General features: G+C 54.7%; 3 protein-coding genes across 6 annotated transcripts; all 3 read left to right on the top strand.

Annotated features, from left to right (window-relative positions):
- The first annotated feature begins 32 nt into the window (after positions 1 to 32).
- On the top strand, positions 33 to 20,312 carry KLHL18 (kelch like family member 18). 2 transcript variants are annotated; one of them, XM_058830447.1, is made up of 10 exons: positions 33 to 231; positions 9,815 to 9,945; positions 10,036 to 10,176; positions 12,436 to 12,634; positions 14,480 to 14,640; positions 14,731 to 14,867; positions 15,868 to 16,090; positions 16,714 to 16,818; positions 17,679 to 17,790; positions 18,538 to 20,312. In XM_058830447.1, exons 1-10 carry the CDS (start codon positions 94 to 96, stop codon positions 18,922 to 18,924), a joined length of 1,734 nt encoding a protein of 577 aa, XP_058686430.1. In that variant the 5' UTR covers positions 33 to 93; the 3' UTR covers positions 18,925 to 20,312. The 2 variants fall into 2 exon arrangements, with proteins under 2 accessions (XP_058686430.1, XP_058686429.1); XM_058830446.1 differs by having other exon boundaries at positions 15,853 to 16,090.
- LOC131575261 (cuticle collagen 34-like) lies at positions 20,282 to 22,170 on the top strand. Of its 3 annotated transcripts, XM_058830452.1 has the most exons (4): positions 20,307 to 21,361; positions 21,440 to 21,544; positions 21,625 to 21,708; positions 21,818 to 22,170. In XM_058830452.1, exons 1-4 carry the CDS (start codon positions 21,104 to 21,106, stop codon positions 21,998 to 22,000), a joined length of 630 nt encoding a protein of 209 aa, XP_058686435.1. In that variant the 5' UTR covers positions 20,307 to 21,103; the 3' UTR covers positions 22,001 to 22,170. The 3 variants fall into 3 exon arrangements, with proteins under 3 accessions (XP_058686436.1, XP_058686435.1, XP_058686434.1); XM_058830453.1 differs by having other exon boundaries at positions 20,282 to 20,414; positions 21,440 to 21,708; XM_058830451.1 differs by having other exon boundaries at positions 20,307 to 21,544.
- Positions 22,171 to 22,700: 530 nt separating this feature from the next.
- Positions 22,701 to 24,683, top strand: CAMP (cathelicidin antimicrobial peptide). Its single transcript, XM_058830458.1, has 4 exons — positions 22,701 to 22,938; positions 23,333 to 23,440; positions 23,537 to 23,620; positions 24,543 to 24,683. Exons 1-4 carry the CDS (start codon positions 22,765 to 22,767, stop codon positions 24,651 to 24,653), a joined length of 477 nt encoding a protein of 158 aa, XP_058686441.1. The 5' UTR covers positions 22,701 to 22,764; the 3' UTR covers positions 24,654 to 24,683.
- Positions 24,684 to 24,925: the final 242 nt, after the last annotated feature.

Below are 24,925 nucleotides of genomic sequence, written 5' to 3'. Positions count from 1 at the left end.
AGCCCGGAAGTGGCCCCGCATACGGCGGCCGGGCGGGGCCAGCGCTCGGCGGGGGCGAAGCGGGACGGCAGCGGGACGGGAGTGGCCGGGACGATGCTGGAAGCGGCGGCGGATCCGGAGCTGGATCCCGAGGATCTGGTGCATTTCTCGGTGGGAGACCTGCCCAGCCGCGGCTATGGAGTGATGGGAGAGATCCGGCGGCAGGGAAAGCTCTGCGATGTGACGCTCAAGGTGCGGCCCGGCCCCCGGGGGCGAGGGGGGGACGAGGGAGCAGCCGAGCCCGGAGGGGTCTGAGCGGGGCTGAGGCACCTCGAGCCCTGAGGGAGAATGAGGAACCCCCCGGTCCCTGATGGGGATGAGGGACCCCGATCCCTCAGGGGGCTGAGAGACCTCGATTCCCCCTCGCTCCTGAGCGGGGACCCCGGTGCTTGAGGGGACATTGAGGGGGTGACGGGGTTTGGGGCTGAGGGGACTCACCCCAGTGCCCTTAAGAGGGAGCTGAGGGACCCCCCTGGTTCCTAAGGGGGCTGAGGGACCTCCAGAGCCTTTGAGGGTCCCCAGCCTGAGAAGGGGGAGCTGAGGGACCACCCCCATTGCTGGGGGCCCCCTTCTGGAGGGGGGGCCTGAGGAACCCCCAGACCCCTGAGCAGGGACCCCAACCCTTCATGGAGGGGCTGAGGGACCCCCCAGGCTCTTTTCCAGAGGGAAGGAGGCAGCTGGAGTTCCCTGAGACCCCTTTGGTGGGGGATAAAGGGGAGAGGAGCAGGAGCTGAGGTCCCCCTTTCCCAAGGCTTTGGCAGCAGAGGCAGAGCTGAGACCCCCCCAGATCCCCTCAGTGGGGTGTCAGCAGCTCTTGAAGCTTCCCAGCCTTGGAGGGTCTCTGAGGGCCTGTGGATCCAGGTTTATTGAGCAACCTCTGGATACCTTTCCCAAGGAAACCATTCCCTTATAGGAACACCGCTTCTTTGCACCGAAAAAGATAGAATTGACAAGTGTGGTAAATCCTCGGGATTGTGTCCCTGGCTCTGCAGGGAAGGGCTGGGAGAGCTGGCAGAGTGTCCTGTGGCAGGCAGGAGCTGCTGGAATCCCTCAGGATTGCAGACTCGCAGGAGCTGCTGGGGTGGGAGGCACACGCAGCTCTGAGTCACTGCAGAATTAACTCGGCGCTTTAATTAACCGGGAAGGTGCTCGCAGCCTCCTCACCCTGAAACCTGCCAGGGGAAGGAGCCGGCGGGGGCTGTGCCTGCCACGGGGACGGGATGTGGGATGGGGAGCATTCCATGGAGATAGGGGCTGCTTCATCCCTCGAGGATTGAGGGATTGAGGCTTGGGATCCTCCTTGGAAGATGTTGTTCCTTCTGCAGGGTGATATCTGGGCTGGAAGCTGGGGGAATTCTGTGGTTTGGGGTGCAGAGTGTAGTGTTTCTAGGATTAAACTGGATGTTGGTGTGGCAGGAGATGACCAGATCCTGGCAGTCCCACTAATAGGAGACAATAGGAGGAGGTTTATGATCCCAGTCTTATCTTGGATAAATTCCTCACCATTGTTTCGAAAATTCCTGTGAATAATTGTCCATTTCTGTGGATTTCCCACAGCAAAGAGCTGTTTAAATCCTCTTTATCCCTACAGAGCTTTAAAATACATTAGGAAAGATCAAAACCATCACAGAACAGTTTGGGATGGAAGGAACCTTAAGGATCATCCAGTTCCATCCCATTCCACGGGCAGGGACACCTCCCACTGTCCCAGGTTGCTCCAAGCCCTGTCCAACCTGGCCTTGGACATTTCCAGGGATCCAGGGGCAGCCACAGCTGCTCTGGAGCTCCATTCCAGGGCTACCCATCCTCACAGGGAAGAATTCCTTCCCAAAATCCCAAAGACACATCCCTGATCCATTGTCAGTCCTCTATCCACATTGTTTTGAACATTCCAGCTTTCCCTCCTACACCCAGGGCTTGGAATTCCAAGCATTTCATTCCTTTGATTTCTCTCTGGCCTTGAGTCATCCTGTGGAAACATCCCACCTTGTGCTGCTTCTGCCTCTTGGACATCCCTTTTCCCAGTGCCCTCGTCTCCAGTGGTGATGGAATTCGTGCAGCCAAGCCTTCCCTCCCCATTCCCAGGAACAGGCTGGCTGCTCCAGCTGCTGGAGCTTTAAGCAGGAATTTTTCTCAGCTTGAGGTTGGAGGTGGCTCTGGGTCACCCCAAACTCATCCAGCACAAACTGTCTCTGCCCTGCCCAGGCTCGGGAAGATTTTCCTGCTGTAAATCCAGGGTGGGTTTCCAGCAGGGACAGAGTTTGGATGATTCTTATCCAGAGTTAAGGAAGGAATGTGAAGGTCACAGAGCTGCTCCAGGGCTGGAGCCAGGCTGGGAGAGCTGGGAATGTTCCCCTGGAGAGGAGAAGCTCCAGGGAGAGCTCAGAGCCCCTTGCAGGGCCTGAAGGGGCTCCAGGAGAGCTGGAGAGGGACTGGGGACAAGGGATGGAGGGACAGGACACAGGGAATGGCTCCCAGTGCTTGGATGGGATATTGGGAAGGAATTGCTGGCTGGGATGGAATTCCCAGAGCAGCTGGGGCTGCCCCTGGATCCCTGGCAGTGCCCAAGGCCAGGCTGGAGCAGCCTGGGACAGTGGGAGGTGTCCCTGCCCATGGAATGGGATGGAACTGGATGATCCTTAAGATCCTTCCCAACCCAAACCATTCCAGGATTCTCTGATCAAAGCTTTGAGAAACATTCCAACCCAGAGGAACCCCCAGCTGCATCCTGGTGCTCCCACACCACTGCACTGAACTGATTCCTCTTTTTCCACTCCTGCTACTTTCTAAACCAAAAAGCTTCCAGACATCCCAGAAATTGGATCTTGATGTGCTCCCAGCTCATGGATTTGGGAAGTTCTTTTCTCTCTCTGTCTCTTTAACAGCTGCAGGTCAGGGCTGCTCCTGATGTTCCCTCACAGCTCCCTTTGGAGCCTCTCCCAAATGTTTAATTAAATATTCATTTGCTAGAAGCACACATGGATGGACTGGAGGGAGGAAGGGAGGGAGGAGACACACCTCATTCTGTGGTTAGTCCTTTTCCTTTGGAAAAAAAAAAGTAGGAATTTTCCTTAGGAAAGCCAAATTTCTGCTTTCTTCTCTAAGAATCAGCGGGCTGGGCACTGGTGTGGTCACAAAAGAACCAACCAAACCCTTTTCCCCAAATGATTCCCATCCCAGTCATGTTCTGGAAGGTGAAGCTGTGCTTTCCTCCTCATCCAGCTCTGGTGGTGATGGAAAAGATGCTGGAGGTTCCAACAGGGGCAGGGAAACACCAGGCCTGGGGTAATCCTGGAGAGAGCAGAAGTGAGGCTTCTGAGCCCTTCTTTTTCCTTTTAGTTTGGTGAGGTTTGAGGAATAATCCTGGAGAAAGCAGAAGTGAGGCTTCTGAGCCCTTCTTTTTCCTTTTAGTTTGGTGAGGTTTGAGGTTTTGAACTCCAGCTATGGACAAGCCAAGGGGCAGAATTCCTCCCTCAGAACTTCTCCCCATTATTTTTGGTGGATTTAAACCCCAAGAATTCCAGCACAGGGACAAGTGCCGGCGTTTGGGGCCGTTATTCCCTGAGCTGCAGATCCTGATCTGAAGCTCCTCAGTGCTGGTGTTCTTCCTGAGCATTGTTTCTGGGATTGTTTCATCCTTGCAGGATGAAAGCAGCCTGGGCAGCTTTGTTTTCTGGGATGTGCTGTCTGTGCTCCAGAGCTCCGAGTGCTCTCTGGGGACACATCAGAGGCTGCTGGAATGTGCCGCTCCAGGAACCAGGATCCATCCTATTCCTTCATTACAAATGAAGAGGGAATGAATCCCTTCCTAGCTCCTGCTGGCTGCAGCTGGAGGAGAATGATCCAAGTGCCAGGCTGGCACCTCCAGAAATCCTGGCCAAACTGTGCCAAGAGGGAAGGTTTGTGCCAAATCCAATCCCAAATCCTTGGAGAGCGGAGTTGGTGTGAGCTCCTCTTGCTGCTGCAACTCCTCCTGTGGATCTGAGCCACTCCAATGCCATTTTTCCATGACTAACTCCAAGACTAATTAGGAAAGTCTCCTAAAATATAACCCAGGCCTGGCAAACTGAGACAATTCCCAGCTGTGGGGAGGGTACAACATTTCCTTCGTGTTCAATCCCAACATCACCATCAGGTCAGAGCCCTGGTGGCTCCTCTCCCATCCTGATCCCAGTTTTTCCAGAGCAGACTCCAAAGCCCCCAAACTGGAGCAGTTGCACCCCCGAGAGCTGATGCAGAGCCTCTGGATAAGTGGAATTCCAGACAGCTCAGGCTGCCTGATTCCAGCAGGATCCTTGGAAACTCAGTGCCTTGCCTGTGCTGCAGATGTTGGGGCGTGTTTGGGAGATCCTGCAGGAAAACAGCCCTGGAAAGAGAGGGAATGTCTGTTTGATGGGAGAGATTGGAAAATCAGATGATCCATTGCACACAGGAGAGCAGAAGGATGAGGATGTGATTCCAACCTTGTCACTAACAGGCAGGAATTATTTGGGATTCTGCCTGGACATGATTCCCCCAAGCTCTTGGCTGCCATCAGCTCTTCCCTTACAAAAAATATAAGGATTTTTACTTCCAGGAGAACACAAAATTTCTTTTTGCTGTCCCTGAAGGAGCGTTGAGTAGGGCAGGGCTGGAGCTGATCCCCTCAGGATGCTCCCTGTCCCTGTGGGAAATGGAGGGACTGGAATTCCAAAAAGCAGCTGGGCTTCTCTGAGCTGGCAGCGAATTCTCAGGGAATGTGGCTTTGTTGTACATCCAGAGGGGATGTGTCCTCTGCTTCAAAGGAATTGGTCACCATTTTCATGGAATCCTGGAATGGTTTGTGCTGCAGAGACCTTCAGGATCATCCCATTCCCAGCCCTGCCATGGCAGGGACACCTCCCACCATCCAAGCCCCAATGTCCAGCCCAGCCTTGGGCACTTCCAGGGATCCAGGGCAGCCACAGCTGCTCTGGGAATTCCATCCCAGCCCCTCCCCAGCCTCCCAGCCGAAAATTCCTTCCCAAAATCCCATCCAGCCCTGCCCTCTGGCAGTGGGAAGCCATTCAGAATTCCCTTTTTCCTGCTGCCCCCACTGGGGGATCAGCCCAGGGCACAGAGGGGAGATCTGACCAGGGAATGTGGAGCTCCTCATCCCCCAAAAACCCCAAATCCTTCCCTTATTGTTCACCCAGCCTGGATTTGTGTTTGGGATTGTCCTGATCCGGGTCCATCCCATTTCCTGTTCCTGGCACAGCGGGGCTCTGAGGGATCAGCACCAGCTCAGCCTCCGTGCCCTCAGTGCCAAAATCCCCTGGGCAGGGATGGCTTTGGGATTTTTGGGAATCTCTGCAGCACAAAACTGAGCGAGTTCTCAGCGCTGCAGGGCCGTGACGTCAGGAGCACAAGAAATGCCTTTCTCCCAACCTACACCATTTTCCTTGGGAAAAAGGATCCTTGTGCCCTGGAATTTGTTAACATTTGGGAGAAAGGCTCCCTGTCCCTGGAATTTGGGGCTGTGGGGGTGTCTGGGGGCAGATTCCTTTGGTGCCCGCTCCGAGACACGTCAGAAGGGAATTCTGGGATTCCTGGGGTCAGGAGCGATGCTTGCAAAGTTCCTTTTTCTGGAAAACACAATCTTTTGCCTTAAAAGCAGAGGACCTAAAATTATAGATTGTAAAACAGAACGTTCTGAAATGGTGTCAGGAAGAGGATGAGCTCTTCCCCACTTTGTCCTGAGGTGACTCCAGAGTGACTCCATCAGGAAAGTGCATTAATTTAGGCATGGAAGGGGGCTGGAGGTAGGGAGCACTTTGGGAAAGAGGATCTGAGGATGAGCTGGATGAACACGTGCTGAGGGCTCATCCTTGGAAGGATTTTCCATATTCCACAGGAAAATCTTATCCTTTGCCTGCAGCAGGAAATGCAGTGGTTCCCTGGGGGCTGATGGAATGAATCCTGTGTTCTCCATCTCCCCCAGGGCTCTCAACCATGCCAGGAGCAAGTTCCAGGCAGGAGGAATCCCAGCTTTTGTCTTGTCCAGCACCAGGGAATATTCCCTGGGCTCTTTGCTCCGTGGATCTGGCTGCTCACAGGGAGCATTCCCGGTCTGGCAGCACTGCCCAGACCCATCCCAGTGATGATTTCATCCCAGCAGGAATCCTGCAGGATCACTGGGAATGTTTTTTCCTGCCAGGCCCAGGTGTGTGGGAGATCCCGAGGCTCCTCGTGGGGTCACAGCCGAGAATCCCTGCAATGTCCCTTGGGCAGGGCCATGGAATCATGGAATGGTTCAGGTTGGAAAAGCCCTCTTGGCTCACTGACACCCCTGACCGTGTCCCCAAGTGCCACATCCACATGGGTGTCACATCCTGCCAGGGATGGGGAGCCACCTCTGCCCTGGGCTGTCCCTTCCACCCTTTCCAGGAGGGAATTTTCCCAATTTCCAACTGAACATCCCTGGCCCAGCCTGAGGCCGTTCTGTCTCCTCCTGTTCCCTGGGAGCAAATCCCCCCGGCTGTCCCCTCCTGGCAGGGACTTGTGCAGAGCCAGAAATTCCCCCTGAGCCTCCTTTGCTCTGGGCTGAGCCCCTTCCCAGCTCCCTCAGGAATTCTCCAGCCCCTTCCCAGCTCCCTCAGGAATTCTCCAGCCCCTTCCCATCTCCCTCAGGAATTCTCCAGCCCCTTCCCAGCTCCCTCAGGAATTCTCCAGCCCCTTCCCAGCTCCCTCAGGAATTCTCCAGCCCATTCCCAGCTCCATTCCCTTTCCTGGACACCCTCCAGCTCCTCAATGTCACTTTTGTCATGAGGGGCCCAGAGCTGCCACCTGGGCTCTGTAATTTACAGTTATTTGGTGAAATAAGGGCTTTTTTCTCCTACTTTTTCTCCTCCTTGGGTCACACTTCAGGCTTGGGGTTTGAATAAATATAACCTTGGTGTTGAAATTCCTGTTATCTTTAGCTATAAAGATAATTTTGCTTATAAATAGAAGGTTGCTGGGTGCATTTAAAGCAGGTGTTTCACTTTAAGGGGCGCCTGGTCAATTTTAGCACCACTTTCCATTTATTAAAAAACTGAAGCGAGATTTGGACAGTTGTGATTTTTGGCAACTTGGGCTTCGTGGGGGGAAATGAAAGTCAAGTAAAATGTTGCTTTTCTTGCACACTCAGCCTGAATGGGAGCACTGATCCAAACAAACCAAATGAGCTCTTCCAGCTGGAGTGAATTCCTTACAGAATTTTAGAGATAAGAGGAGGCCTTGTTCTTTCACCTTTCAGAAACAGCAAGAGGAAAACTGGAGTTTTTCTGTGTTTTGGGATGTTTGAGACACCTGGGAAGGGATTTTCCAGCAGCACAGACCCTCATATTGGGATTTCTCATGTGGGGAGAGGCTGTCAGCTCTCAGGTTCTGGAATTGCTTCCCTTTGTGGCCTTTCCTTATGGAATTTGCTGTATTTTTGTATTTTTAAAGCTCAGCCAGGGTGGGAACCTGCTCTGCCACCATTCCATCCTCTCCAGGGCCAGATCCTGACTCCTTTTCCCAGAGATTCCCCGTCCCACCAGGAGGAGCCTGGCAGTGTGTCTTGGTTTAGGGTTTTAGATGGTTTAGATTTAGGGTTTTATGGTTTTCTTGGTTTAGATTCTGCAGATATCTCAAGCCTTGGAGCCTCTGGGATGTTTTCCATGTGGTTTTGGGTTAGGAGAAGGGATTGGTCCAGCCCTTCATCCCTCAAAGTCACACACAGATATAAATGGGAAGGGTTTTTTTCCCATCAGCTGTCACAATCCCGACCCCGTCACTTCCTGATTTCACTCTGGGAATCAGGAATGCTGCAAAATCCAGGAGAATCCAGGATTTCTGCAGCATAATCCAGGCACAGAGGACAGATGGAAAGGGATTCAGGCACAGTTGAGCTGCTCAGGACAGAGACCAGGCTCTCCAAAAGTCCCTTTTTTTTTAACACCTGGCAGGAATTCTGCTTTCTAAACCCCCAGCAAGTTTGTGATTTCTGGGTCTGAGGGAGACAGGAGGCACTGCTGGGAGTCCTGGAATTCCTGGATCCAAACAGCATTCCTGTTTCCTCTGGAGATGACGGGGGTGAGGATTTTGCAGAGGAGAAGAGCAGAACTCCTTGGATAACCTGGAGGGAAGGGCCCTGCTGTGCCAGCTGCTTTTTCCCATAAAACTCTGACAGGAAATTTTTGTTTAAATGAGGAAAAAAGAGAAGCTGAGATGAGTCAGATTGATGTGGAAATTGGGGAAAAAAGCTCTGAGAGAAGTAATCAGAGCAAAGACATGACTTGTGTTACATACAGGTAAAGATATTATGAGAGAAATAAAAATACAAAATATATTAAAATATAAATCAAAATATAAAAATAAAATATAAATAAAATATCTATAAATATATATAATATATAAATATATATTTTTATCTATATACTTGTATATAAACAAAAATATATAAGTAAAATATAAATAATATAAAATAATAATATATGCATAAATATATATTTTTATTTATATATATAAATAGATATAAACAAAAATATATACATAATAGATAAATAATATATATAATATAAAATAGTAATATATAAATATATTTTTATTTAGCTACATAAATATATAAACAAAAATATAAATAAATATATATTCTATAAAATAATAATATATATAACTATATATTTTTTTTATCTATATAAATATATATAAACAAAGATATATAAATAAAATATGACTAAAATATATATAATTAAAATAATAATATATATAAAATATAAATAAAATCTATGAATAAAAATCTAAAATCTAAAATCTATTAAGATATAAATATAACTAAAATATATATAATTAAAATAATAATACATATAAAATATAAATAAAATCTATAAATAAAAATCGAAAATATATTAAGATCTAAATATATTTTTATTATTATTATTATTACATATTTATTAATATATAAAATATTAAATATAGTTTAAGCCCTGCTGCTCTAGCTAAACTAACAGCTGGCTTGTCAGTTCCCATAAGAAAAAATCAAAATAATAAGAAGCACTTAGCACAAAAACCTGTTTTAGTAAAAAAACTGTTTGCTCCAACATAAACAATAAATCTACCCCATATAAATCAGTAAAGATGTAAACAATTTAAGAATAGTCTCAACATGTACACACAAAAACACATTTTAATCAATAAATTAGTTAAATTTTGGGTTCATTTTAACCAAAATAATTAAAAATAAAATAAAAAAATAAAACCTGCCAGCCAATTCGAGTTAATCACTAAGTCTGTAAAAACTATATAAAAATGAGTTACTTAATTAAATAATAATAAATAATAATTTAAAAACCCCTGCAGAATAAACATAAATAGAAAACTGCGTCCAAATATTTTTTCCTCTTATTAAAAGGATGAAATCCCTACAAAGCACCTCTCCACTGGTACTTCTGACAAATTTTCAGAATGGAAAGTGAGTTCTTAAAACACAAAGTTGTGGCCATTTGAAATGAAAGATGGCCAAAATCAGCAGCCTTGATTTTTGTGAAATCCCCATGGCAGATCACAGGGAATAAGGGGGAAAATTCCCATTTTTTGTGTTTATTTTTAGGCATCTCCCAAGGTTTTCTTCCTACAGAGCTTTTAGCTCGGATCTGATGCATCTCCCCATTCATTTTTTCAGAATAAATTGATTTAAGGCGATTTTTCTTCATGGCAACATGTGCTTTATGGCAAAATTTGGATGCTGCAGGTGCTGATTTCCTTTTTTTCCTCCCTGTTCTCCCCGGTTCAGGTCGGGGACCACAAGTTCAGCGCTCACCGGATCGTTCTGGCAGCTTCCATCCCTTATTTCCACGCCATGTTCACCAACGACATGATGGAGTGCAAGCAGGATGAGATCGTCATGCAGGGCATGGATCCCAGGTAAAATCCCTCAGGAATAATCACCAGAGCTCTCTGCAAGGCTCAGAGCTGGAATTCCCTGGATTTGCTGCCCTTTCTCCCTGTTTTTAGTGCGCTGGAGGCTCTGATCAACTTCGCCTACAACGGGCACCTGGCCATAGACCAGCAGAACGTGCAGTCCCTGCTCATGGGGGCGAGTTTCCTGCAGCTGCAGAACATCAAGGACGCGTGTTGCACCTTCCTCAGGGAGAGGTGAGTGGGATGGGGGGATCCTGAGGGAATTCCAGGGGGATTCCAGCTGCTCCCCAACAGCAGCAGAGAGGTTCAGTCACCCGTGTCCAGCTTGGGAGCAGGTTCCTGCTGCCTGCCCAGGGTGGCACGGGAAGAGCCGGGCACGGAGAGCTCCGGAGGGATCACGGATCATGCAGGAGAGGAGCTGAAGGGCTGATGCAGGGAAGATGCTGCCAGGCAGCTCTTTGGCTCTGCCAGCATTCCAAAGTTTCCTGGCACAACACCCATGGCAAAGAACTTTCTCAGCAGAGCACAACAAACTTGCGACGTATTTTCCTTGCCTCTCCTAAAATATCCCAGCCTTTCTGCTCCAGCTGCTTCTTAGGCTTGGAAAACACCTCGATATTTAATTTAAAGGACATCCTGATAGTCTGTTTCCCATTTTGAAACCCTCAGGCTGTTGCCTGCAGTCATTTCCATCCATCCTTCTCCAGATCTTGCCCAAATGATCCTGGTTTAATGGAACTTTTCCTCTTCCTGGTTTCTCCATCCTGTGGCTCTTGTGGAGAAGTTTTCCACATCAAGCTGAAGAAAGCACGAGGATGTGTCCTTGTAGCAGGATGAGGAGTGTGAATCCCGAAATTTGGCATTTGTGGAGTTATGGAACATAAAATGGGTTGGAAGGGACCTTAAAGTCCTTAAAGTCCATCCCATTCCAGGCCTGCCATGGCAGGGACACCTCCCACTGTCCCAGCTTGGTCCAAGCCTTGGATACTTCCAGGGATCCAGGGCATCCACAGCTTCTCTGGAAATTCCATCCCAGGGCCTCACCACTCTCCCAGGCAGGAATTCTTTCCCAATATCCCATCCATCCCTGCCCCCTGGCAGTGGGAAGCCATTCCCCCTTCTCCTACCGTTCCCATTCCCTGCAGAATAACTGATCCCTCCTTTATGTGGACACAGTGAAAGACCTTGGCCAGCCACAGGAATCAACACCCAGAGCAAAACTGAGGAGTTTTCCCTTTCTGAGAGCCCATCCTGGCAGGAATTGCCCTTCCTGCTGCCGTGCATGCTAAAGAGGAGGAACACAGCACCTCAGCCCAGGAGCTGCACAGGAAACTCTGGCAGAGCCCTAAATTAGTCCCAGGTTTTTCAATTTCCTCGCTGCTGCTTGGCTGTGAGGCTGTTCCTGCAGCATGGTCTGGAAGTGGAAGGCTGGGATAGTCTTTGTCCACATTCCACATGGATTCTCAGCTGTGCCAGGGGGTCTGAGGTGTTCAGTTTTCCCAGCCTGGCTTCTTTGTAGCTGCTCAGGGCATTCCATGGTGTGATGTCAAAAACAGCCACCAAATACAGGGATTGGCCACCAAAATTCTCCCAAATCCACCAGGTGTGCTCAGGGAAGTCCAGCTGCCAGTTTGGTTCACAAGCCAAAAAATGAGTGGATTCTGGCCACCCTGGAGAGCTGGGACATGGCCACTGAGCTCTCCTTCTTGAGTGGAGTTGAGAATTGGGAGATTTTTAGGCACCTGGGTTGTAACCAAATCCTGTGGGAGCCCTTGGAGTCACCCTCATGTGACAGATCCCCACTCAACAGCTCAGGAGGGACCTGGAGCTGCCAGAGAGATCCAGAGGAGGCCCCGGAGCTGCTCCAGGGCTGGGAGAGCTGGGAATGTTCCCCTGGAGAGGAGAAGCTCCAGGGAGAGCTCAGAGCCCCTTGCAGGGCCTGAAGGGGCTCCAGGAGAGCTGGAGAGGGACTGGGGACAAGGGATGGAGGGACAGGACACAGGGAATGGCTCCCACTGGTTGGGTGGGATATTGGGAAGGAATTGCTAGCTGGGAGGGTGAGGGGGCTCTGGTACAGGGTGCCCAGGGAAGCTGTGGATGCTCCCAGAGCCACCTGGATCTATCCAAATCCTCTTTGAGACAAGGGGACATTTGTGTTTTCCATCCTCTGGCTCTGCCTTGGATTCTCCTGGAGCTCCCAGAGCAGATCAGTTCCTGGGTGAGCTGGAATCAGCCATCACTGGAGAGGACACATCTTTCACTGCATTGTCCTCCAAGGCTTCCCACAATCCTGGGATGGTTTGGGTTGGAAAAGACCACAAAGCCCATCCCATTCCCACCCTCTGCCATGGCAGGGACACCTCCCTCTGTCCCAGGCTGCTCCAAGCCCCAGTGTCCAGCCTGGCCTTGGGCACTGCCGGGGATCCAGGGGCAGCCACAGCTGCTCTCCCATTAACCTGACATTCCCATTGCTCTCCTCCTCCCCTTTTCCAGGCTTCATCCCAAGAACTGCCTGGGTGTGCGGCAGTTTGCCGAGACCATGATGTGCACGGTGCTCTACGACGCCGCCAACAGCTTCATCCACCAGCACTTCGTGGAGGTCTCCATGTCCGAGGAGTTCCTGGGCCTGCCCTTCGAGGATGTCCTGGAGCTCGTCTCCAGGGATGAGCTCAACGTCAAATCCGAGGAGCAGGTGGGGACCTGGTGTTTGACCTTGAGGGGTTTCATGCTGCTTGGGAGTGGGAATGGGACTGGAAATGGGACTGGGAATGGGAATGATCCTATTGCTGGGCTGAGTGAGGCTGAGCTATCCTGGCACTGGGGACACTCAGAGGTGCTGCACAGAGCTGTGATGGTTTCCTGTGCCTACTCCAGACTGACTTGTTCTTAAAGAAACAAGGAGCAGGGCTTTTTTAGGATCACAGAATCGCTGAGGTTGGAAAAGCCCTCAGAGATCATCAACACTTCCCCCAGCACTGCCAAGGCCACCCCCAACCCTGTCCCCAAGTGTCACATCCACAGGGCTTTTAAATCCCTGCAGGGATGGGGACTCCACCCCTGCCCTGAGCAGCTGGGCCAGGTCTGGACAGCCCTTCCCAGGAAGGAATTTTTCCAAATTCCTGCCTAAACCTCCGCTGGGACAACATGAGGCTGTTTCCTCTCCTCCTGTCCCTTGTTCCCTGAGGAAAGAGCTGGAATCCCACCTGGCTGCACGCTCCTGACAGGGAGTTTGGGGGAGTGGAGAAGAGTTTAGGGTGTTTCCACAGCCTTGAGAATCCATGGGCAGGGAAAGCAGAGCTTGTCCTTGAGCCTGGAAATCTGTCCTGCTGTTCCTGAGGAGGTGACAAAGGCAGAGCAGACCTCCAGCTTCTCCTTGTAGGGTAAAAATCTGCTTCTTTAATCAGGCTTAGAGAGGGAGGGGAACCTGCCTCACATTCCAGCCACATTCCTGTGTCATACCAAGAATTCCTCCCTCTGTTTTCCCCAGAGCAGGTAGGACCCAAAAGAATCCATCCTGGGGACATTTCACCTGCCAGCCCCACTCTTCAGGAATTCCAGTAGCACCCTGTAGAGGGGAAGAAAGTTGGTTTGGGGTGTTTAATCCCTGCAGTGCTGTTGGAGAAGCATTTTTGCACTGGAAAGTTTGGGAATTGTGTTGGGAGAGACTCCAGATGCCACTGTGCAAGAATGACTCGATGATTTTGTTGTGGTCAGTTGTAAAGGCTGCAGTAACTTTAATGGGGAGTGCTGTGGACCCAGGAATGTGTGTTCCAAATTAAAGTGGGACCAGGGTTCAGGGATCCTTTTGTAGCTGGGAGTCATCCAGTGGGGTTCAGAGAGCTCTGTCCCTTCCAGAGTCTGGGATGGAGCCTGGAGGGACCAGCTCAGCCCCAGGGGTCTCCAGTTTAGCTGTCCAAAATGAACAGGTGGATCCAGCACCATTCCCAGTCTTCTTTCCCAGTTTACAGATTTCTGTCACTAAATAAACACAGTTTTGTGCTCTGTGCCACCTCCTCTGACAAAATCCTCCTTGCAGCTCCCTCGTCTCCCTGCAAACTTCTGTGCTGAATGTCCCATCCCACAGGACAGATCGGGATTGTGGGAGGCAGGGAAAGAAACCTGCATGGAGCCAGGCTGGGAGAGCTGGGAATGTTCCCCTGGAGAGGAGAAGCTCCAGGGAGAGCTCAGAGCCCCTTGCAGGGCCTGAAGGGGCTCCAGGAGAGCTGGAGAGGGACTGGGGACAAGGGATGGAGGGACAGGACACAGGGAATGGCTCCCACTGCTTGGATGGGATATTGGGAAGGAATTCCTGGCTGGGATGGAATTCCCAGAGCAGCTGTGGCTGCCCCTGGATCCCTGGCAGTGCCCAAGGCCAGTCTGGAGCAGCCTGGGACAGTGGAAGGTGTCCCTGCCATGGCACTGGATGATCCTGAAGATCCCTTCCCACCCAAACCATTCCAAGATCTCATTCCATTTCATTCCCATCCACTTGCAAAACTCCCAAAAACTCCAACTTCCCACCTCTGTCTCCTGGCAGGTGTTTGAAGCTGCCCTGGCCTGGATCCGGTACGACAGAGACCAGAGGGAATCCTTCCTGCCCGAGCTGCTCTCCAAAATCCGGCTGCCCCTGTGCCGGCCGCAGTTCCTCACGGACCGCGTGCAGCAGGACGACCTGGTGCGCTGCTGCCACAAGTGCAGGTGAGGCCTGGCCACCCAGTCAGCAGCGTGGCAAAGTCACACCCTTCAGACTCCAGACAGATCTCCCCTTCAATGATTCCATGATTTCAGGGATCTGGTTGACGAAGCCAAGGATTACCACCTGATGCCGGAGCGCCGGCCGCACCTGCCGGCGTTCAAGACGCGGCCGCGGTGCTGCACATCCATCGCGGGGCTGATTTACGCCGTGGGGGGACTCAACTCAGCAGGTACCTTGCAGTGGAAAGACCACCAGGGGCTGGGTGGGGTGCTGGGATGCTGGAATTCCCTCCTGTGGAAGCGTGGAGAGGTTTCTCCTCCTCCACGCAGCCCTTTGACCCTTCTGGTGAAACCTTCGGGGTGGTCGTGCCCGTAATTTAACATCTCCCATCTGAAATCCTGCCCGGGTGAGGCTTTTTTATGACATAATCCACTTTGAGGATGGTGTCCTTGCCTGGAGGCCCGAGCAGGACTTGTAGGGATCTCCACAATGTTGTGGAATCACAAGACTTTGACATCAGCCTCACCACGGCGTGAAAAGGGAACAGAAAGTGACCGGGGAAAAGCTTTTAGGGAGGAGCTGCGCTCCCGGGAAGCAGCGACAGCACAGACGGGACTCGCAGGTCTCTGCTGCCCCTTGGAGGACAGCGCAGGTTCCACACGTACAGAGGGAACTCGCCGAGGCTCCTTGTGCAGAGCACGGGAGAGCTCAGAAACGTTCCCTGATCTTTTTGTGTGTGGGAACAACGGGAATTGTTCAGAGCAGGATCTCTGTGGGTGAGCAGGGATATGGGAAATGTCTCTGTGGGAGCAGGCAGGCTGAGAATAGGATGTGAGAGCCCAGGACAGAGAATCCCAGAATGGTCTGGGTTGGAAGGGACCGTAAGGATCATCCCATTCCACACCTTCCACTGTCCCAGGCTGCTCCAAACTGGCCTTGGGCACTTCCAGGGATCCAGGGGCAGCCACACCTTCTCTGAGCACCCCATTCCAGGGCCTGCCCACCCTCACAGGGAAGAATTTCTTCCCCTGACCCAAGTACAGCACTTTGCACTTTGTTGAACCTCATGAGGTTCCCATTCCTTTTTTTTTCCCCAAAGAAAAACACGCAAATTTCCCAAGCCAGCCCCACCTTTAGACACACAACAGCACCCTCTACCCTCCCCCCTCACTATCCCAGGGCTTCATCAGGTCTCCCTCTTTTAATTTGAGTAGCAAATTTCTATGCAGGCGACTCTCTGAACGTGGTGGAGGTGTTTGACCCCATTGCCAACCGCTGGGAGAAGTGCCAGCCCATGGCCACGGCGCGGAGCCGCGTCGGCGTGGCCGTGGTCAACGGGCTGCTCTACGCCATCGGCGGCTACGACGGCCAGCTGAGACTCAGCACCGTGGAGGTTTACAACCCTGACAGTGATTCCTGGTCCAAAGTGGAAAGCATGAACAGTAAAAGGAGGTACAGCTGGCTGGGAAGAGATTTCTGGAAAAGCAGGGATAAAGGAGGTTGGGTGTGGTAGGTGATGCAGGATGTGTTGTGTGTGGGGAGGGAGAAATGGGAGAGGAGATGTGGGGCAGTGTGGGAGCAGCTGGGGTTTCCTGGTTTAGTTTTTGGTGCAGCCAGGTGGGGGTTGGGCTCTGCTGTCAGGGAGCAGGGACAGGACAAGGGGAAATGGCCTCAGGCTGGGCCAGGGGAGTTCAGGTTGGATACAGGGAAAATTCCTGCTGGAAAGGGTTGTCCAGCCCTGGCCCGAGCTGTGTTTGTGCTCCTCACCAGGATTCTCAGCCACTCCTGCTGCTCCAGCCCCTTCCCCAGCTCCATTCCTTTCTCTGGACATACTCCAGCCCCTCAATATCTCTTTTTGTTGTGAGGGGCCCAAATCCAAACCCAGGATCCGAGCTGCTCCTGCCATGAGCACCTTTCCCCTTTTCCAGCTCAGAGTTCAGGCGGCACTGAGCAGTTTGGGGGTGAATCCAGGCGGTTTGCTGGGGATGACACGGGCAGACCGTGCGGGGTCACAACGTTGGGGACAGGGTGGCAGCACCTGCAGCCACCTCACGGGCTCCTGCTGTTCCTTGCAGCGCCATGGGGACGGTGGTGCTGGATGGGCAGATCTACGTGTGCGGTGGGTACGATGGAAACTCATCCCTCAACTCGGTGGAGTCCTACTCTCCAGAAACAAACAAGTAAGTGTGTCTTCTCTTATTCTTTTATTTCTATATTCTTCTTTCCTCCTGGATTTCTCAGTCCCCTCTGGGCTGAGCTCTTTTGGGATCCTCCCTCGTGGGGAGCCCTGCTTATCTCAGTTCTCTGGGTTTGAAGAAAACTCCCGAGCTCGTTAGAATCTTGTTTCTCATGTTTATTAGAAGGTCATTACAAAACTTGGCAGGTCTCTCCAGACTTTCTACACAAGCTCAGTTCACCACAACCTGGCTCATTTTGCTCTGATGGCCCCAAACCACGTGGCTGCTTCACCTTTATTTCTATTTTTACCCTATTAACTACAGACACGTGTACTGCTTTTATATTTTAACAAATAAGTTTTCTATATCTACTTACGTAATTAAAACTGCAACTAACTCTAAACCAATCATCCTTTGTGCTCCCAAAAACTGCAGAATCATGGAGAAGAAGGAAGAGCTAAAAACCACACCATTTTTCCTCCATCTTTACCCCATGTATTAAACCCCTCTAAAATCTATATTTTTCACCTCAGTGGCATACTAAACATTTTACTACTTTTTGCTTAATTTTTTATAAATCCTGGTTTACCCAGGGATATTTGGAAGCCTTTCTGTCAATAGCAAATAGGATTGATACTGTTTTGGAGAAGAGAACAGAGAAATGTCTCTCCATTTCTGGATTCCTACAGTAAGAGCCTTTCATGTCCCAGAACTTTTCCAGGAGTTTCCCCTCCGGTGTTCCGTGTCCTGGCACCGCCGGGCATGTGGGCTGTGAGAATGCTTTGAATGAGGGGGAATCCAGGAGTAGGAAATCATGGAATAATCTGTGGGAGTGTTGCTGAGCTCTCCCCTCTCCCTCCCAGGTGGACAGCAGTGACCCCCATGAGCTCCAACCGCAGCGCTGCCGGGGTCACCGTGTTCGAGGGACGGATCTACGTGTCCGGAGGGCACGACGGGCTCCAGATCTTCAACAGCGTAAGGCTCTGGGCAGGGCTCATCCCCTGCACCTCAGGTTGGGGCTGGAAGGTTCTGTGACCTTTCCCTGTGCATCCAGACAGCCCCGAGCGGTTGTGCCACCAAATTGTGTCACTTCCACCCGTAACAGAAAACCCTGAGGTGGAGCAGAAGTGACTCGTTTATCCACTGGGGGTGTTCTGAGGGCTGGAGCCCCTGGGATATGGAGACAGGCTGGCAGAGAAGGCTCCAGAGAGAGCTCAGAGCCCCTTCCAGGGCCTAAAGGGGCTCCAGGAGAGCTGCAGAGGGACAAGGGATGGAGGGACAGGACACAGAATGGTTTTAAGCAGAAGGAGGGGAGATTTAGGTGGGATACTGGGAAAGAATTCCCAGCTGTGGCTGCCCCTGGATCCCTTCCCAAGGCCAGGCTGAACAGGGCTTGGAGCACCTGGGGTAGTGGAAGGTGACCCTGCCCATGGCACTGGATGAGCTTTAAGGTTTCTTCCAACCCAAACCCTTCAGGCACAATCCCATAGCAGCTGAACTTTTAACTGAGGGCAGTTCAGTCCTCTCAGCCGCTCCTCCTGCTGAGACCCTTCCCCAACTCCCTTCCCTTCCCTAACTCCCTTCCCTTCCCCAACTCCCTTCCCTTCCCTGGGAAGCCTCTCCCTGTCCCGTCACCAGCTTGGAGATGCCCCAGCAGGGTCACCATCCCAGGACAATTCCCAGGGCAGCATCATCCCTAACTGCAGCCGTGCTCCCCGGCAGGTGGAATACTACAACCCGCACACCTCCAGCTGGCACGCGGTGTCGCCCATGCTGAACAAGCGGTGCCGGCACGGCGCAGCCGCGCTGGGCAGCCGAATGTTCGTGTGCGGCGGCTACGACGGCTCCGGTTTCCTCAGCGCCGCCGAGGTCTACAGCTCCGTGGCCGACCAGTGGTACCTGATCGTGCCCATGAACACCCGGCGCAGCCGCGTGTCCCTCGTGGCCAACTGCGGCCGGCTCTACGCCGTGGGCGGCTACGATGGACAGTCCAACCTCAGCTCGGTGGAGATGTACGACCCCGAGACCAACCGCTGGACGTTCATGGCGCCCATGGTGTGCCACGAGGGCGGGGTGGGCGTGGGCTGCGTGCCGCTGCTCACCATCTGAGCCTCGCCGGGGGATTTTGGGGGCGTCTCGTCGGCGACGAGCGTGCCAGGATTTCCAGGTGCTCCATCCGAACGCTGAGGAACTTGAGGGAGTGATCCCCACACGTAATTTTTTGGGTTGAAGGTCCTGAAAGGTCAAATGTGGTGAGTTTATGTGCAAGCTAAGATGTCGAGGCCTCCCCCAGAGCTGAGGCCGAGCTCATCCATCCATCTGTCCATCCATCTGTCCATCCATCCATCCATCCATCCATCCATCCATCCATCATCCATCCATCCCTCAGCGGTTGCGTCTTTGGGAAGCGCCGTTGTGGGCTGGGGGAAGGTGCCAGGCTTCATTGTAACATAAAAACTGCCACATGGAAGACCTGGAAAATCCACCTGCACCTTGTGGGAGCAGCAAAACCACCTTGAGCCCCCCCTGCCAGGGGTGTCAGCAGCGATTTGGGGGGTCCTGGTCGCACAGGGGGGTCTCCAACCAGGACAAACGTGGAGCTGTGGCCTCCGGGAACTTCTTACACAAGACACCCCCAGTTCCTCGTGCTTTCCTCAGCTTGATGTGGAAAACTTCTCCACAAGAGCCACAGGATGGAGAAACCAGGAAGAGGAAAAGTTCCGTTAAACCAGGATCATTTGGGCAAGCTCTGGAGAAGGATGGATGGAAACGACTGCAGGCAACAGCCTGAGGGTTTCAAAATGGGAAACAGACTATCAGGATGTCCTTTAAATTAAATATCGAGGTGTTTTCCAAGCCTAAGAAGCAGCTGGAGCAGAAAGGCTGGGATATTTTAGGAGAGGCAAGGAAAATACGTCGCAAGTTTGTCGTGCTCTGCTGGGAAAGTTCTTTGCCATGGGTGTTGTGCCAGGAAACTTTGGAATGCTGGCAGAGCCAAAGAGCTGCCTGGCAGCATCTTCCCTGCATCAGCCCTTCAGCTCCTCTCCTGCATGATCCGTGATCCACGATCCCTCCGGAGCTCTCCGTGCCCGGCTCTTCCCGTGCCACCCTGGGCACAGCCATACCTCCTCCGGGCAGGCAGCAGGAACCTGCTCCTGGCTGCGAGGGATTTGGGATCTCCCCCACTCCGTGTCCATCCCGGCGTTCCGAGGGGCTGGGAGGAGCGGGATGTGCCCCCCAACCCCGCTCCTGTCTCCGTTCCTGCTCCCAGCATCCCTGGGATTGACTCTGGCTGTACATGTGGATGTCAATATTGGGGTACTGTGTATATTTTAGGGTCTATAATGAGCATATCTGGGTATAAATGTGATCTATCAGTACATATCCGTTTCTCCCACATCTATCCACTGCTGGCTTCCCAGGAACGGGAATCCTTTGGACTTTTCTGTGCTGCTCAGACTTTAAAATGAAAACAAAAAAAAACCAAAAAAAAAAAAAAAAAACCCAAAAAAAAAAAAACCACGAATACTTGGATCAGAATGAAATTGTTGCCCGTGGCATCTTCTCTTCTCCCATCCCAATGTTCTTCATGGGCTCTGGTGAGCTGCTCTCCTCCCTCCCACCTGGGGCTTGTGTCCGTAAGAATGGGAATATTGGAATAAATACCTTTGGAATAGCAGCAGCTCCCCTGAGGCCAGGGCTGCCGATGGCCTCTGGGATTCCTTCCCTAGGGATTTCTTTGCTTTTCCATTGTGGATGAAGCAAAGAGAAAGGGGAGCTCCAAAGGCAGCAGGAAAATACTGAATTTTGGGGAAACGAGACCCACTCACCCAGGGAAGGCAAACTGGGAGAGCAGGACCCACATGGTGTAGTCCTCGGCAAAACCTGGGCGCTGGATGAATCTGAGCAGGGTGAGAGGGACTTAAAAAACCCAAAATGATGTAAAGAAACCGGGAGAGGGGAGGGGGCTCCTGGTTCTTGTGTCAGTGGGAACCAGCAGGATGCTGTGGCTCCCGGCTCGGGAGGAGCAGGATCTGGGCTGGAGCCGGGAGCAGAACCAGGGAAGGGGCCCCGGAGGGGATCGGCCCCGCCGAGCTCCAGCATCGCCGCATCTCCTGCGGGTCCAGGCTCGCTCCCCCGCGGCACCGAGCCAAGGCAAACACCGGCAACCCGATCCCTTCCCGCGGCACGGGGGCCGCTGTTTATCCTGGAGCCGGAGCCGGGGGCCCCGAGCCGGAGCCCGGAGCCGCTCCCGAGCCGCCGCTTCATTCCCGGCGGTGCCGCCCGCATGGAGCGGCTGCTGCTGGCGGCGCTGCTGCTGGCGGCGGCCGCTGCCCTGCCCCGGACCGTGCCCTCGGCCGTGCCCCGGACCGTGCCCCGGGCTGTTCCCCGGGCTGTTCCCCGGGCTGTTCCCCGGACCGTGCCCCGGGCCGTTCCCCGGGCTGTGCCCGCTGCCGTGCCCGCGCCCCGGGAGCTGGCGCGCTCCGTGCTGGAGACACACGGGCAGGAGCTGCGGCTGCTGCGGCTGCTGGGAGTCGCCAGGACGGTAGGAAAAAGGGCTGCGGCTGCGGGAGGTGCTGCCGGCTCCGGCACCCATCCCCGTGCGGGGCTTTTCTCCCGGCAGAGCTTCGACTGGGGGACGCACTTCAGCATCAACTTCACGGCCCGGCAGCCGCCCTGCCCCAAGGGCGCCCCGGAGCCCCGCGGCTGCCGGGGCCGGCCGGGCAGGGTGAGCGTGGGGCGGGACCCCCAAAGGCAGGGGGGGGTTCGGGGGGGGTCCCCGGGGTGCTGAGGCCGCTCTGTCCCCAGGTGCAGCGCTGCTCGGCCCAGGTGTCCGTGTTCACCTTCCTGCCCGACGTGCCGCTGTCGATGGTGGAGTGCGGCCGGGAGCCGGTGAGGGGCTCCGGGAGCGCATCCTGGGGGTGGGACTCGTGTGCCCCTCACTTCGGGGGGTGCTTTTGGCTCTGGAATGAAAACCCCCCCCCTTTATTTGTCCCTGCAGCAGCCCGGTGACAGCGCCCAGCCCCGCTCCCCTGGCACCAGCCCAGGTCACTCATCCTCATCATCATCCTCTTCACCCTCCTCATCATCATCCTCGGGCCCCCCCCCGCGGCCTCGGGCCCCTCCCAGCGCGTCCCTGCGGGGACCATCCCGCCACCCCCTGTCTCCAACGGAGCGGGAATAAAGAGATTTGGGGTCGGACGTGTGTGGGGTGACGGTTCGGGGGACCCGGGGGGCACCCTCAGCCTTGGGCAACAGCGATGGGGCAAGGTCGGGGTTGTGCAACCCCGCGGGCACCACCCTGACACGGGCAACGTGTCACCACCGAGGGGTCCTGGCCCCCAAATCCCCCCCGAGCCCGGCCAAGGGGTCCCCAAATCCCCCCCGAGCCCGGCCAAGGGGCCCCCAAATCCCAAATTACCCCCAAGCCCAGCCAAGGGGATCCCAAATCCCAAATTACCCCCAAGCCCGGCCAAGGGGCTCCCAAATCCCCCCCGAGCCCGGCCAAGGGGCTCCCAAATCCCGCCCGAGCCCGGCCAAGGGGATCCCAAATCCCCCCCGAGCCCGGCCAAGGGGATCCCAAATCCCCCCCGAGCCCAGCCAAGGGGCCCCCAAATCCTAAATTCCCCCCAAGCCCAGCCAAGGGGCCCCCAAATCCCAAATTCCCCCCAAGCCCAGCCAAGGGACCCTCAAATCCCAAATTCCCCCCAAGCCCAGCCAAGGGGCTCCCAGGGCGGGGACCCCGAGGGGTTCAGCTGCCACCGCCCATCCACGGGGACACGCTGGGACCCCCCCCGCACCGCGTGTCCCCCCCAAATCCCCCCCCCCCAAAAAAAAGGGCCTCTCTGCGGTTTGGGGCCGGGCGTTTACCAAGGGTGGAGCCCCGGGGCGGGTCCCCAAGGTGCCCTGGGGGATAAAAGGGCCCCGGGGGTGGCCGTGGGGACAGCGATGGCGAGCTCGTGGGTGCTGCTGCTGGCGGTGCTGGGGGGGGCCTGCGCCCTCCCCGCCCCGGCGCCCCTCGCCTACATCCAGGTGCTGAGCCAGGCTGTGGATTCCTACAACCAGCGGCCCGAGGTGAAGAACGCCTTCAGGCTGCTCAGCGCAGAGCCCGAGCCCGCCCCGGTGAGTGCTCCCCACCCGGGACCCCCCCACGGGTGACACCCCCGTCCCAATCGGGGACCCCTCCAGGCGTGTCCCCTCCACTCGTGGTGCCTGATTGGGGCTGCTCAGCTCGACCCTGGGAGTGCCCCCCGCTCGGGACCCCCCATTTGTAACACTCCCCACTCGTGACCCCCAATTTTTAACACCCCCCCCAGTCGGGACCCCCGATTTGTGACACCCCCCACTCGTGACCCCTATTCCTGTCCCCCCCCCCCTCGGGGTGCCCAGTCCGAGCCTGAGCCCCTCCCTGTGAGTGCCACCCCACTCGTGACCCCCTCCCGGTGCCACCCCCACTCCCGAGCCCCCCTGTGCTGTCACCCCCCTCCGGTGACCCGCCACCCACGCGTGTCCCCAGGGCGTGGAGCTGAGCTCGCTGCGGGGACTCAACTTCAGCATGATGGAGACGGATTGTGCCGCCAGCGCCCGCATCAGCCCCGACGACTGCGACTTCAAAGAGAACGGGGTGAGGAGGAGGAGGAGCGGGAGGAGCGGGAGGAAGGGCCCCGGGGTCCCGCTGCCATCCCCAGGGTGACACCGCGTGTCCCCGTGTCCCCCCCAGGCCATCAAGGAGTGCTCGGGGACGGTGCAGCTCCGGCAGGGCTCCCCCGAGATCGACCTGAGCTGCTTCGATGCCTCCTCCGATGTGAGTGGGGGGATCCGGGGGGTCCCCGGGGGAGGGGAGGGTCCTTCCCCTGCCCCACGTCCCCAAAAAGGGACCCCCCGAGGGCTCCGCTGCCCCGCCATGGCTCCAGAGGAGGGTGGGGGGTCCTGGGGAGCTCTGCTGGGTGTGGGGTGTTCCAGGTGTGGGGTCCTGGGTGGGGTCTGGGTGTGGGGGCGTGGGTGGGGTCCCAAGTGTTGGATTCTGGATGTGGAGCCCCAAGTGTCACAGGTGTGGGGTCCTGGGGGTGGGGACATGAGTGGTGTCCCAGGTTAGGGGTCCTGGGGGTAGAATATCCACAGGGTGGGATCCTGGGGATGGGGTCCCTGCTGTGGGGTCCTGGGGATGGGAACATCAGTGGTGTCGCTGCTGTGGGGTCCTGTGTTTCCAGGGGCCCTGAGTGGGATCTTGGGGGTGGAATATCCCTGCTGTGGGGTCCTGGGTGAGGTCCTGGGGTGACATATCCCTGGTTTGAGGTCCTGGGTGGGATCCTGGGCATGGAGTCCCTGCTGTGGGATCCTGGGGGTGGGGACATGATCGGTGTCCCTGGTGTAGGGTCCTGGGGGTGGAATATCCTTGGTGTGGGGTCGTGGGTATGGAGTCCCTGCTGTGGGGTCCTGGGGGTGGAATATCCTTGCTGTGGGATCCTGGGGGTGGAATATTCCTGGTGTGGGGTCCTGGGTGAGATCCTGGGGGTGGAATATCCCTGGTGTGGGGTCCTGGGTATGGAGTCCCTGCTGTGGGATCCTGGGGGTGGAATATCCACTGGGTGGGGTCCTGGGACTGGGGACATGAGTGGTGTCCCTGCTGTGGGGTCCTGGGTGTGTTTCCAGGGGCCCTGGGTGGGGTCTCCAAGGGGGGTCCCACACCCCCTGAGCCCCCCCTGAGCCCCCCCATCGCTCCACAGCCGGTTCTGGTCCAGCGCGGCCGCTTCGGGCGCTTCCTGGGCAAGATCCGGCATTTTCGGCCCAGGGTCAAGTTCGACGTCCGCCTGAAGGGCTCCGTGGGGCTGGGCTGAGCAATAAAGGGACCACCGGGAGTGGCTGTGAGGGCACCGCGCTGTCCCTGTCTCTGTCACACGGGGAAACTGAGGCACGGCTGGGACACGGGGCTGCTCCCCCACATCGTCCTCAAGGGCTTGGTCCCACGGGGACGTGGGGTTGGACTGGGGACAGGGACGGGTTCGCTCTGGGGAGCCCCCAGGACCCCGGCCAGAGAAGGGACCATCATCGTCCTCCTGGTGTCACTGTCCCCACGGTGTCACTGTTCCCATGGTGTCACTGTCCCCAC

The sequence above is a fragment of the Poecile atricapillus genome, chromosome 2 (assembly GCF_030490865.1).
Source record: "Poecile atricapillus isolate bPoeAtr1 chromosome 2, bPoeAtr1.hap1, whole genome shotgun sequence".
Classification (NCBI taxonomy): Eukaryota; Metazoa; Chordata; class Aves; order Passeriformes; family Paridae; genus Poecile; species Poecile atricapillus.
Note: the sequence above shows the minus strand (reverse complement) of the source record. Positions and strands in the feature narration are given on the sequence as shown.